This window comes from Capra hircus, chromosome 20 (assembly GCF_001704415.2).
Source record: "Capra hircus breed San Clemente chromosome 20, ASM170441v1, whole genome shotgun sequence".
Taxonomy (NCBI): Eukaryota; Metazoa; Chordata; class Mammalia; order Artiodactyla; family Bovidae; genus Capra; species Capra hircus.
The window spans coordinates 23,948,731-23,962,121 of NC_030827.1; the positions used below are offsets into that span (position 1 = coordinate 23,948,731).

At 54.2% G+C, this 13,391-nt stretch overlaps 2 protein-coding genes across 2 annotated transcripts; both read left to right on the plus strand.

The window, feature by feature from the left end:
- Window positions 473-3,131, plus strand: CCNO (cyclin O). Its single transcript, XM_018065801.1, has 3 exons — window positions 473-948; window positions 1,588-1,773; window positions 2,382-3,131. Exons 1-3 carry the CDS (start codon window positions 574-576, stop codon window positions 2,865-2,867), a joined length of 1,047 nt encoding a protein of 348 aa, XP_017921290.1. The 5' UTR covers window positions 473-573; the 3' UTR covers window positions 2,868-3,131.
- Window positions 6,590-13,165, plus strand: MCIDAS (multiciliate differentiation and DNA synthesis associated cell cycle protein). Its single transcript, XM_018065809.1, has 7 exons — window positions 6,590-6,862; window positions 6,951-7,047; window positions 7,229-7,320; window positions 10,730-10,802; window positions 11,362-11,555; window positions 12,138-12,248; window positions 12,497-13,165. Exons 1-7 carry the CDS (start codon window positions 6,746-6,748, stop codon window positions 12,935-12,937), a joined length of 1,125 nt encoding a protein of 374 aa, XP_017921298.1. The 5' UTR covers window positions 6,590-6,745; the 3' UTR covers window positions 12,938-13,165.

Sequence of the window (13,391 nt, forward strand, 5' to 3'; positions counted from 1 at the left end):
TTCTAGCTGGAGGCTTCGTTTGGAGCTGGGAAATATGACCTTTACAAAATTACCGACCTGGATTAGAGACGGCATAGAAGGTGCTCGCACGTGTCGAAACCATCTGGTCAAGTTGAGGAGATGCCCTTGGGGAAATCTTTTTCCCGGGCGCACAGTAGAGCCCCTCAGCTGGATTCTGCGTTCACCTGGCCTAACCGCCGCCCGGCCTCTACCACTACCCAACGCGGCGCGGGCAAATCCCGCCGCAGTTGCTCAGGTAACAAGGGATGCGCTGGGAGCCGGCCGCGCAAGGCGAGAGCGCTCGTCCGGCGGTAGCTACCCCTCCCCGGTGCAGACGCAGGAGGCTGAGTGTGCCAGCTGCTCGCTCGTGAGCGGGTCTTTAGCCGGGAAAGCGCGGTTTTCGTGGGGCTCTGGGCTCAGCCAGTGAGAGGCCGGGGGTGTGGCCGAGGGAACGCGCAGGCCGAGTACTTAGGGGCTGGAGGCGAGTCCGGCCTGGTCTCCTCCGCACTCCCAGGCGCGCGGGTCCACCTTCTCCGCAGCCCGGGAGTCATAGAACGGCCGTCCGACTTCATCATGGTGACCCCCGGCCCCACCAGCCCCATGAGCCCCGCCGCCTGGGCTGGGAGTCGGGACGCCCGGAACCTCCGCGCCCCGGTGAAGAAGAGCCGGCGCCCACGCCTACGGAGGAAGCAGCCGCTGCAGCCGCTTAACACAAGCCCGCTCCCGGGAGACTCTGGCGTTTGCGACCTGTTCGAGTCCCCCAGCTCCGGCTCGGATGGCGCAGATAGCCCCGCGGCGCGAGGCTGCAGCCCCGCGCCGGGTGCCGCCCAGCAGCTGGCGCAACTCGATCTGCAGACCTTCCGCGACTATGGTCAGAGCTGCTACGCCTTCCGCAAGGCGCGGGAAGGCCGCTTCCACCCGCGGGAGTCGCTGGCGCGGCAGCCACAAGTGAGGCGCTGGCGGAGCCAGCTCTCCGCCACCGCTCCTCTTCCTTTCCCGGGCTCTTTCTTTTCCTGCTCTGTCCGCCCTCCGCGGCGCCCTGGCCCTCGGCAGCCCAGCTCCTCTCCCTCCCTCCGCTCGGGTCGGAGCGAGAAAGAGCTTTGAAGGGCCGGGCCACCAGCCTCATTTTACAGATGGAGAAAAGTGGGGCCTGGACGGCCTCAGTGACCGGCCCGAGGTCTCCAAACTGGGTAGCAGGGACCCGGTAGAATGCAAAGGAGTTACGGCAGTTTCTAGGTTCGAGTCCGGACTCCTACCCACCCCGGCAAGTTACTTAACAATCTGAGGCTTGCTTCTTCATTTGCCAAGTGTGGGGACCCTTTGAATTGCTGAGAGGGTTACACGAGGTAACGTGTATCCGCACTGGGCACAGCGCCAGGCGTGAATCCAGGCGTCCCGGCGCCCAGCCCCGCCTGTGCTCGTTCCTCAGCGGCGCTGCGCACCTGTTTCCCAGTTTCCAGCACCTCTCGGCTTTTCCTTTGTTTCCCGCCTCCCTCCGGGGACGCTCCGGGTCTTGGTGCCCTGTCCCTTCCACAGTCCCTCTGAGCCCTAGGCTCAGCGGGCCCGCCTCCTTCCTCCCTTCGGCAGGTGACGGCGGAGTCCCGCTGTAAGCTGCTCAGCTGGCTAATCCCCGTGCACCGCCAGTTCGGCCTTTCCTTCGAGTCGCTGTGCCTGGCGGTGAACACTCTGGACCGCTTCCTTATCACCACGCCCGTGGCTGCAGACTGCTTCCAGCTGCTCGGGGTCACCTCTCTGCTCATTGCTTGCAAACAGGTACCTCCTCATGGGGTCTGGGGGCAGCCAGGCTCCCGGCCTCTCTGGCTCTCCAGTGCACTTGACTGAACTCTGCTGCTGCTAAGTCGCTTCAGTCGTGTCCGACTCTGTGCGACCCCATAGACGGCAGCCCACCAGGCTCCCCCATGCCTGGGATTCTCTAGGCAAGAATACTGGAGTGGGTCTAGGCTCCCTGAACTCATTTTGGCAGAGGTTTGTACACTTGCCTACCCCACAGCCTTAACTTCACAACTCCTCAGCCACCCGTCCCCCCGCCCGCCGCCGCCCCGGCCAAACGAACAATCCTTTCACTCAGTCCCCAAAGAAAAAAGCCGAGTCTTCACAGCTCTCTGTAGCCTCTCTATTCTAGTCGCGGGGCGGGGCGGGGGCGGGGTGGGGGGAATCTGCCAAATTTCTCAAACTGTTTTCTGCGCTACGGTAGTTAGAGAAATTGCGCAGAAAGTATACCCCAGACAACTACAGTGGAAGTATGGAGAGAGGAACCCCCACATCTCTCTCTGGAAGGGATGAGGGGAGTCCTGGTTCGCCTGGGGGGTTCTCTGGCCCTGGATGCTGCACAACGAGGGCTGAGTGTCTTTGTGTTACAGGTGGAGGTGCACCCGCCTCGCGTGAAGCAGCTCCTGGCCCTGTGCTGCGGTGCCTTCTCCAGGCAGCAGCTCTGCAACCTCGAATGCATCGTGCTGCACAAACTGCATTTCAGCCTGGGCGCTCCCACCATCAGCTTCTTCCTGGAGCATTTCACGCACGCGCGCGTGGAGGCCGGGCAGGCCGAGGTCTCCGAAGCCCTGGAAGCGCAAGCCTTGGCGCGCGGGGTGGCGGAGCTGAGCCTGGCTGACTACGCTTTCACCAGCTACACCCCCTCCCTGCTGGCCATCTGTTGCCTGGCGCTGGCCGACCGTATGTTGCAGCTCCCTCGCCCCATGGACTTGCGCCTGGGTGGGCACCCTGAGGCGGCGCTGCAGGACTGCCTGGGCAAGCTGCAGCTTCTGGTGGCCATAAATGGAACCTCCCTGACTCATATGTTGCCCCTCCAGATCCGAGAGAAGTGCTCCCTGTCCCCAAGCTCGAAATAAAGTAGACCCTTGGTCTCCTTTGATCCCCTCTTGGCTGTTGGACCTCTCCCGTTGCACTGAAACAGTACAGTACTGACCCAAAGAGGGGCTCTCAGGGCTCCCACTTAGTCTCCAGGTCATCCTGCAGGTTGTATAGTGTAAGGTAGTAGCATCTCATTGTTTTGCTAAGAGCACAGAGAAAAGCAAATCTCTCCTCAATAAACAGGCTGTCTTGGTGGACTGAATGTTACAAATGCAAGCATTTGTGGGAAGAGGGAAGGTGAAAGCAAGGTGAGAACAGAAGTGGTCAGTAACTAAGGAGAGCACCTCCCTCCCTGGGGGCATCTCTGTTTGGAAACACCAGGTCCCTCGAGGTTTCTGTAGCCAGTTACAAGGCGAGTCAGGGTCACTTGTTGGCCTGAAACCAGGGATCCTCTTGTTAGGAAATTGACTGCTTACTCCTAGAGATTCAAAGGGTGTGGTGGGGTGTGAGACTGAAAAGAATGCACTGCAGCCGCTGTTGTTTCTGGGGGTGGGAGGGGGAGGGCATGAAGCACACTGCTGGTGCAGGAGGCGCCAAGCTGACAAACTTTGGGACCAGGCAGTCCCACTAGCTAGGGCAAGTGAGAGCTACCCTGATAAATGCCAGATAAGGAAAATTGAAGGCTTTGCAGGCGGTGATGGCCACTACCAATTGAATCCATTTATCCTGTCACATGGTTGAAGGGTTCCCACTTGTCTTATACCTGCTACATGTGAACCCACAGTAACAATATTACAATAGTAATAGTGCTTAGGTGTACCAGGCACAGTGTTCAGCATTTGTTATTTCGGTGCCTCCAACAATAGGCAGAGTCTATGATCCCATTTTTCAGAGACAGACACTGGGCCACAGAGAGGCTGAGCAACTGGAGCAATCAGGATTTGAAAGTAGGTGGTCTGAATCCAGAGTTCCACACTTTGCCACAATGCTCAATTTCTCTCACAGGTTTCTGAAAATGCTCAAAAAAGTCTCTTCCCAAGGCACATGTGGGACAAGTGATCTGCTCAATGCCCTCCATTCAATAGGGACTATGGAGAAAGTATTTGGAGAGCCAGTACAGTCCCTGCCTCTGGTCATGTTGCAGGAGTCATTTTACAGATGGAAAAGTGAGTTAAGAAATGGGACAGAGGCTTGCTGGAGTTCTGACTCCACAGCTGTCCCACCATCTTCATCCTTACTGTTGGGAATCTGCTGTAGGCCCTGAATCTGTAGCCTCCTGCAAATTTCTTAACCTGAACCCAAAAGCCAACTGTCACCAGGGCTGTTCTGAAGCTTAAACTAGATTCTTATGAGGTACTATAAAGTAGTGGTTACATCTGGGCTCTGAGATCAATTTGCTGTGTGACTTTAAGCAAGTCACATATCTGTGCTTAAGTCTCTCTTGTAAAAAGGAGAATAACAGTAACACTTACCTGGAAGTGCTGAGGTATAGATTTAATGAAATGTTCTCTACACACCCCTCGGCACAGGTCTTGCCTGGTACATAACAAATCTTCAAGAAGGCTGGTGCAGCCTACACAATGATGGGAAGGGAGATTACACAGAAAGAAAAAAAAATAGAGATAAAGCAAATATAGGAAAATGTTAATGCTACCATTGTTCATTGTATTGGTTTTTCAAATTTTCTGTATGGTAGAAAAAATTCAAGTTGGGAATAAACTGTCTTTCTACTGCATTTAGCATAAACCTGAATGTATGACAAATGCAACAAATAAAAAGCAAACTCAAAACATATTTAGAGAAACTTCCTTGCTCTTCTTAGGCACCCATGTACACTCTAGAGCGAAGAGCACCTGACGTTAGGTGTCTGGGACCCCTTATCTCCTGATGGGTTGATATGCTATGCTTTCCAGGAACTTACTCCTTAGCTCAGGGAAAGGGAAGTGGTAATCGCCAAGCTGTTTGAGGAAAAGCTAGTCTGTGATGGTGAAAAGGAGGAGGAGAAAAATCACACCATCTCTTCCAAGTTCCAGAATATCTGGAGCCCTCAGCCTGAGTGTTAGGGGTGGGGTATCTCTGCAAAAGAATGACTTGAGGAGCAGCTGTCTTCACCAGCATTTACTCCATCACTCAGTTGAAACTGATATGGGTGATTTTGTGCCAGAAATCATCCAGACCAGGACAATCATGCTATTCCAGCTCCCATTGCCACAGAAAATCTATTGCACATTTAAAAATACAATACCCTTATTTTTCTACTTCAGCTCGGAACTCATGATAGAAAATGGGCCTGTTTTGGATCTTGGGATATGTAGAGATCTCCCCGAAACTCAGCTAAGAGCTTCCCACTCCTTTTACAAACTGGGAAGTCATTAAGGATAGGGCCTGGGAATGGACTAGCTAGTGGCTAGGCCACTGGGGAACCAGAGGAAGTAGGAGACAGATTGGGCAACAGGCTGTGGGAGGCTGGACATGCAGCTGAAAAGGCTTCTCAAAACAACATTAATTTATCCACACCAGGGGCCAGTCACATTACATAAACACTCTCATCTTCACAGCAACTCTCTTGAAGTTAGTTAGTGTTTTGGTTTAATGGTTTTCCGAAAGAACTAGGGTTCACAGATCTGGTGGAGCCTGGGTTTCGACCCTAAAGCCAGAGCTTTTTCCTCGCCATCAGCAATACCACACCAACTCTATCTGGCTGACCTCACTGGGTTCCTGCATCTATAGGTGGGTCAGAGAGTCTCTAAGTCTCTTCTAATTATATCATTAGGTTGCTTTCCATCTCTGTTAGGGCAATCTTGTCTATGAATCCAGATAACAGGTGCAAATAAAAGAGGATCATGCCCTTTAAAAGAGGACCTTGCACTACTCCTGTGAGGTATAAGACATCCACAAGGCTCCCAATAGAGGGTCACAAAGATGTCAACTTCAGATGATTGTTCAAGTTGGATGGATGTAAAACTGGTCCTGGGAGAGACCTCTCACCCAAGCAGATGAAGATGCCCCTTCCTGGGAGAGGCTTCCAGGGTGAGAAAGAGGAGCCAAGACTCCCGCAGAGCGGTCGAAGCAGGTTGTACGGAAAGTGGCCAAATGCTTGGAGAGGTGGCTGGGGCTTCCGTGGGAGAGACCTGGGTTTTAGGGGATTTGGGGCTGTAGAGATATGCGACCTTCTGTTGTAAAGGCTATGTTCAGGTGCTGCTGCCTGAGAAAGTGCGGGGTACGGGTATGGAGAAGGGCTTTGGGCTTCAGACAAAGTGAAGTCAGCCACCAGGAGGGCTCTCCTCCAGCCCTTCCGTAATCTGGGGTATCTTCCGTAATCTACATTGCCACCAAATCCTACAGACATGGCGGGGCAAATGCTGGGCTCTGGCTTTGGCGATGGACGCTCCAAGTTTGTTTCGTGCCTTGTGGCTGGGGGAGGAAGAAAATGAAATCAGAATCGTTAACTTTCCCATTCCCGCCGTCCGTAGGCGGGAAGGCTGTACCCAGCGTTAGGGACCAGTAGGGGATGTCCTCTCCTCTCTTGTCTGGCGCGGCCGGGAGGCTGCGGCGCCAATGCCAGCCTAAAGGGCGCTCGCGGGCCTGGGCCCCGCGCTCCGGGTTCCCGGGGGAAGCCGCGTTGCCAGGTTGGTTTAACGCCTCCGCCAAAGTGCAGATTGTCCGGGGCTGAAGGCGCCACCTCTGGCGCTCCGGCGCGAGCCGCCCCTCCCGCGCAGGGTCCCCCCTTCTCCACCGGCCCTCCCTCCTCACCTCCACTGTACTTCCTTAGCCCCACCCCGACCACGCGCCTCCCGACTTCTGGCCGGCCTCAGAGCCTCCGGAGCGCTGGGTGTAGGGTTGCCATCCTGGCCCGGGCCGCCGCCTCCGAGAAGTCGGCGCGGGGCTCCGGGCCTGAAGCGGACCGGGAGGCAGGATGCAGGAGTGCGGGGGGACCGCGGCGGGTCGCCGGGCCTTCGACAGCATTTGCCCCAACAGGATGCTGGATCCGCGAGGCCGGCCCATCAGCAAGCCCGGGAAGCCGGAGAGGAAGGTGGGGCCAACGGGCCGGGGCCGGGCAGGGTCCGCACGCTCCCGGCCCCGAGGGCTGACCCGCGCTCACCGTTTCTGTGCCCGGCTAGTTCGCTCCTCCGCGGAAGTTCTTTTCCGGTAGCAGCGGCTGCAGCCGGGTGTCGGTGTACGAGGATCCCCCAGACGCCGAGACCCCTGCACTGCCAGGTGAGCACGGTGGTCCCCGCTCGACCCCTCGAGTTCCCCAAGTCAGGTGGGTGGGGCGCGCGAGGCTCAAAAGAACCTTCTCCCCCGGGGTTTCGGAATGTCTGGCGGCGATGCCCGCGGCGAGACCTTGCGGGGAGGCTCAGGGTCAGCCCGGCGCGTGTCTCGGGTTCTCGCCGCGCAGCGCTCACCACCATAGACCTGCAGGACCTCGCTGACTGCTCCTCGTTTCTTGGGTCCGACCCGCCGCCTGGTGGTGACTCAGCCGCCTCACAGGTACTTCCCCTGGTGGAATCCCCCTGCCTCTCAGCCCAAAGTTCTATTTCCCGAGTTTCCTTAAAGAACCGTTAGGGGAGGGGAGCACAGGAACACCTGGCTAGCAGGGAGAGATGTCCTGCAGGAATCCGAGCCGCGAAAATAGGAACTTCCTCCTCCCTCCTAGCATGTTAACGGTGGCTCCATTCTCAGAGCTGTTTTGACCAACTCTGCGCAGGGAGGGCTCCCCTGCCAGACGGGTCTCCGGTTCTCCTCCCCATCAATTCCTCCGAGCTGCGATAGAGCAACTCGGAGGTTGCTCACCGAGGGATCAGGTGGGTGAGTGGGAGTACAGTTGCGCCCTGGGCACCAGATCAGCGCGTCCTCTCTGTCCTTCCAACATGCCTTTCCGGGTCATTCATTAACTACTTTCATTCCCTGGATGTCTAAGGAGTGTGGAGATTGGAGAATAACTTCTCCATCAAGACTGGAAAAAACGAAGAGAATTTACATTTGGAGGAAGCCGGAAGAGTGACAAAGGATTTGAAGAAATCTGACTGAAAACGTTGTTCTGTACAGAGATGGCCCTTCAGCAGTTGGGCACTTTATAAAAGTCCTTTTCACCCTCTGCAAAGGCTACTGTCACTCCCGTGGGGGAAAGAGGCATTTCCCCCAAGAAAACCTATCCTCTCACTTACATCTCACTCCTCCCACTCACCAGGGCTGAGACCAGAAGCCTGGCTCATTGATGGGATATGAAGTGCCCAGAAGAACAGGAGGTCCTAGCTAGATGGCACCTACAAGAAGGGTGCCTGTTCGAGGTTTCTGGCAGCAGGTGCTAGGGACTCCCCAGAGGATATGACCACCCCCTAGAACTGTGACTGGGATGGTGGAACAAAGTGTCCCAGGGTCTAAGTGCCTCTTAGAATTGGGCCAGAGCCCAGGGAGACTTGGGGTAGGTGGCCCCTGAGAGCAGAGACTGGGAAGGCGGGAAGAGTGGGTGTTGCCCTGCAGAGGCTATTTATTCTCTTATTCTCTTAGAGTCTGGATGCTCAGATTAAAAAAAAAAAAAAAAGACAATACAGGAACATCATTCAACTGACCCAGAGGGTTACATCACTCCCTTACTGCAACATGTTTATTTTGCAAGAGAAAAAGCAGGCTCTTGCTGAATTTTGGCTTATAAATACAGAACTTAAATTTGACATCATGTTCTGTTTTAGTCCCCCCCCCCCCCCCCCGCTGTTTGTGTTGGAAAAGTGCCAGGTTTTTATCTAATTGGGAAGATAGTAACAGAGTAACCACAGAAATATCATTGAATTACCTAGGATTGTGTGTGGCACTAGTGGCAAAGAACCCACCTGCCAATGCAGGAGACATAAGAGACTCAGGTTCAACCTCTGGGTCAGGAAGATCCCCTGGAGGAGGAAATGGCAACCCACTCCAGTATTCTTGCCTGGAGAATTCCATAGACAGAGGAGTCTGGCAAGCTACAGTCCATAGTGTCACACAGAGTCAGGCACGACTGAAGGGATTTGGCACAGCCTGCACCAAGGATTAAGCCCACAAACCAGAGCCCATGAACCGAACCAAAATTAGCCCATGTCTCTTTCGAGTTTCAGAGAGTTTTAAGGGCAGAGCTCTTGCCAGATGGCCCAAGAGATTCAGTTGTCCTGAGGAAGGCAGAGCTGGTGCAGAAGGAGATACATCCCCAGAGAAAGACTCTCCAGGGGAACCCTCTGGCCACTACACACTCTGGTTATATTTCTCCTTCCTGTTGGGGAAAGTGGACACAGAGAGGAAGTGCTCTAGAAGTGTTTGGGGTCCAGAATGGGCCAAGACCTGGGATAGCACAGGAGAAAGCATTTCCTGGGCACCATTTCCTCAGATGGCCTCCAGTCTTCCTGTGGTAAGGGCTTTTCTCTGCTAAGAGGGAGACCTTTTAGCCCTTGGAAAATGCCTAATTTCTGACCTAACCAGGGAACAATCTGTGCTTCAGGATCTGTCTGGGGCCCTCAGTCCTCCCTTTCTAAGCTGACTTCCCTTTACAACGTCAGATCTCAATTAGTGCTCCCTGAAGGAAACTGATAACTTGTACATTCTTTGAAGTTAGAGTTAGATTAAGCTCTGGCCTAGAGAATTCCATGGACTGTGAGCCTGACACAACCAAATGACTTTCACTTTCACACTTTCACTTCAGATTAAGCTCCTCTTCTCAGAAGTATCTGAATAGTTAAGATGAGGGTTTGGGAGACGAGTAAGTTTAACCCAGAGGAATAAAAAAAATGATGATAGAACAAAGATCATTAGAACAGATATCTCTGGTGGGCCCCTCAGATCATGCCCCTTGAGGGACCTCTTTCGCCTTCCCCGAGCTCTTCACTGGAAGCCAGACTTTCCTAAAAAAGAAATAAAAGCTAGAGGCAACGAGGGGTAGAGGAAAGAGGATTTGAAATAGGCACCAGCATTCTGGAGCAGAAGCTCCAGTTTCACTATTTCAAAGTTGGGTGCTTGGGCAATTCTCTGAGTTCAGCTTCTCCATCAGGGGAGGAATCACTTCTTGATCTCTGCCAGCTTCCTGAACTGCTGTGAGAATTAACAGAGAAAATCAACGTAAAAGAGTTTTGTCAGCTCTTTTGTCCGCGAATTAAGGGAATAAAAAATTTCCTGGCAGCCAGCATTTTACCGTACCCTTCCGTTTCACTCACCCAGGCACATTGCAGGAACCCAGGAGAGCGTCCAGTCCACAATGTTAGAGGTGTATCACGCTGGACGGGAAAAGTCAATTCCAACTTTTCGAGAAGCAAAAGAGCAATAGGGACCATGCCGGCTGCGTGCTGAACAGAGGCACTTTCCACATAGCATTCTTGGCCCATCATATCTTAGCCGACCTTTTCCCTTTCTTGGTGGGGACGGGTGGTTTAGTTGTGATTGAGCCTTCTTGGGTTATGTGGCCTGGAGTTACTGTTTTGGATGTCCCTGTACGCCGGCAGATCTTGGGAGCAAGGACGGAGTGTTTGCACACCGTGCTCCCAGCTTTTAGAGCTGTGGCCCCTTGGCCTGTGAGAGGTAAGTCTGAGCTGGAGGTCTGCGGCCTCACTAGGAACGCGTAGGGTTGGCTGGTGGCGGGCCAATGAGGCGGCGCGGAAAGGTGCCGGCTGCCGGAGGCCAGGCGCGAGGTGGCGGCGGTGAGCTGAACGCATTTTCAGCGCCCGGCAGGACCCTCGTAGCAGGGTCCCCACCACGGAGGTGCAAGCCTCCTGGATTCTGCGCCTGGGGCGGGGCTTTGATTTTCAGGTATAAGTTTCCACTGTGAACGCGTTTGCGCGTAGACCTGCCACCGAGTCCCGGAGGTTAGCTGACCGTCTAGGAGGTGTTCGAGACCCGCCAGGCTTAACATTAACTAGTTTTCACCTCTGGTTTATTTCAGAGCAATTCCCTGCAAACGGCAGCGGACTTCGATCTGCAGGATTTCAGAGACACCGTGGATAATCTCATTGCAGGCAAGTGCAGTTTCTGCAGTAATCCACCCCTCAAATCCTACAAGTTCAAATTTCGTGGCCCTGAAGGTGGTAAACTGTGTACTCATTAACAACTCGCCAGCAACTCATCAAAGTGTCAGGCTCTTCCATATTTAGGGGATCCCCTCCCTTTTCCTTATGGAGAAGATGAATCGCTGGATCGCTATAGATAGCCTTTTCTCCACTTGCCAGTGCAACTTCTGGAAGAGAGCCCAGCCTTAAGCTGTGACGTGGCTAGGAAGAGCCTGGGTGACAGGAGTGTGCGGAGTAGTGGATTTGTGTGACTTCAGACAAATTTGTCCCGGCCACTGTGGAAGTTCAGTGTAGAGCGTCTCAACAGGCATTTATTGAGCGCCTGCTGAGAGTGTACAGGATATCAGGAAGGGCCTGGGAATCCTGGGGATTGCAGAGTGAGGGTTGATTTATCAATAAAGAAAAATCTCTATATAAACCCTACACCCGTCGTGACATGTTGTCCCTGTAGTTAGCCAGGCGCGAGTCTGAGGCTGCAAACCCAGCTCCCTCTCTTCCTCTTCATCAGACTCATCCTCTTTGATGTCACCTTCCCTGGCGGGCGGAGATTTCCCGTTCTCTCCTAGCGACATCCTGCCGTTTGGTCCCTGTATCTCCCCGCCGCTGAGCCCGCCCGAAGTGCCCCTGCCAGAGCAGTACTGGAAGGAGGTGGCCGACCAGAACCAGAGGGCACTGGGGGACGCGCTCATCGAGAATAATCAAGTAGGGACACTGGGCTGGGGCAGGGGCAGGGCATGGTGCTCGGGGACAAAGTGGAGGCTGCAGGCACAGAGATGTGCCCCTTTGGCATGTTAGAGCCAGTGGATCAGTCCAAGCAGCTGCTGTTCCTCTACTGGCTCAGTTTACAACGTCCCTAAGTGGGAATAATCCTACCCACCAGATTTTTATTAGGGCCACCAATATTTATTGAAGGCTATATGCCTAGTATTGCACTTACCCATTTACTTTTCCTCATTTAATACCCACAGACACTGAGCTAGATACTCTTACCAGCCTCACTTTGCAGATAAGGAAACTGAGATACAAGAAGATTGAACTTCGAGGCAGAATCTGTATCTATCTGCCTGTTGCCCAAGTCAGCACTCCTCATCACTATACTGAGGATTCACTGAGAAACATTGAGTGCTTTGTAATAAAAACTGATTATTATTCTCACTAGTGTAAACGTTCTTGGGCCCCCAAGTTTCTGATTAGATGTGAGGATCTGGGTTCAGTTCCTGCCGAGTGTACAGAGGAGAGAGAGCACGGGAGCCTACAGCTCAATGTTTGGGTCCCCTCCTGCAGCTGCACGCGACGCTGACCCAGAAACAGGAGGAAATCGCCTCCCTGAAGGAGCGCAATGTACAACTGAAGGAACTCGCCAGTCGGACCCGGCACCTGGCCTCGGTGCTGGATGTAAGTGGGGCGCGGGCGTGTAGAGCACTGCAGAAGTCGGAAATATTCCTGTGCACCCTTCACCCCAACCCTGCTCCCAGTGTTGGGACCCAGCGAGGGTCGAGGGAAGGAGAGGACCGCTGGCAGCTTGCTGAGTCACTTGCAGGGGTCTGCCGAGTCGCGCTGTTGGAAGTTAGCCCAGGCCTCCTTCGGGCGCCAGAGGCGAGTCTGGCAGGCCCCAGGGCGGCGCTCCTCCTCATCTCTTGTAGAAGCTGATGATCACCCATTCCCGGGATCCCGGGGCGGCAGCCGAGCCCTTCCTGCTCAAGGCGACGGCCAAAAGGAGCCTGGAGGAGTTGTTCAGCGCTGCGGGGCAGGATTGCGCGGAAGTGGACGCAGTTCTGAGGGAGATTTCCGAGCGCTGCGATGAAGCTCTGCAGAGCCGCGATCCCAAGAGGCTCCGGCTGCAGCCCGAGCCCCCGAGCCTGGACCGCAGGCCCGGGAACCTACACGGCGCCTTCCCGGGGCTGCGCACAGACTGCAGCCGGAGCACGCTGAACCTGAGCCACAGTGAGCTCGAGGAGGGCGGCTCCTTCAGCACCCCCATCCGCAGCCACAGCACCATCCGCACCCTTGCTTTCCCTCAGGGCAATGCCTTCACCATCCGGACCGCCAACGGGGGTTACAAATTCCGCTGGATCCCCAGTTGAGCTGGGATGTGGTCCTCCGAAACACTGCCTCTATGCAGATTGAAGCGCCTGGAAGCTAAACGCGGGTAGCTGAACTCTCCCTGCAGGGCTGATGCCACCCTGAAACTTTTTTTTTCAGGAACAAGAACCTAAAACGTTTTGATACTGATGCACTGTAAAGTTCTGTAAAATACTGTATAGTCCCTCCCCTTTTCACAGCGAAACCGTGTGTGTGTGTGTGTGTGTGCGTGTGTGTGCATATATCAGTCAGTTTTAAAGTATTTATTTTTAGCAGCTTTGAATTCTGTGCTTTTCAGAGCTGGAAGTGACCTAAAAACCACTTAGCTGTTTTTAATTACATAATGCCCTGCTTCCACAGGAAGCAAAAGGAATTAGAAGAAATTAAGTAATTGTCTACAATCAGAGGCGTCATGGAAGCCTTCTGAGTGTTCTCACTACTTTTTTCAAAGATTGT

What these genes read in the sequence shown, in the direction of transcription:
- MCIDAS (XM_018065809.1), top strand. Translation starts at nt 6,746, where the DNA reads ATGCAGGAGTGCGGGGGGACCGCGGCGGGTCGCCGGGCCTTCGACAGC. An exon ending in CCGGGAAGCCGGAGAGGAAG is followed by an intron (nt 6,863 to 6,950) that starts GTGGGGCCAACG and finishes GTGCCCGGCTAG; the next exon opens with TTCGCTCCTCCGCGGAAGTT. An exon ending in GTGACTCAGCCGCCTCACAG is followed by an intron (nt 7,321 to 10,729) that starts GTACTTCCCCTG and finishes GGTTTATTTCAG; the next exon opens with AGCAATTCCCTGCAAACGGC.
- CCNO (XM_018065801.1), top strand. Translation starts at nt 574, where the DNA reads ATGGTGACCCCCGGCCCCACCAGCCCCATGAGCCCCGCCGCCTGGGCT. An exon ending in CGCTGGCGCGGCAGCCACAA is followed by an intron (nt 949 to 1,587) that starts GTGAGGCGCTGG and finishes TCCCTTCGGCAG; the next exon opens with GTGACGGCGGAGTCCCGCTG. An exon ending in TGCTCATTGCTTGCAAACAG is followed by an intron (nt 1,774 to 2,381) that starts GTACCTCCTCAT and finishes TTTGTGTTACAG; the next exon opens with GTGGAGGTGCACCCGCCTCG.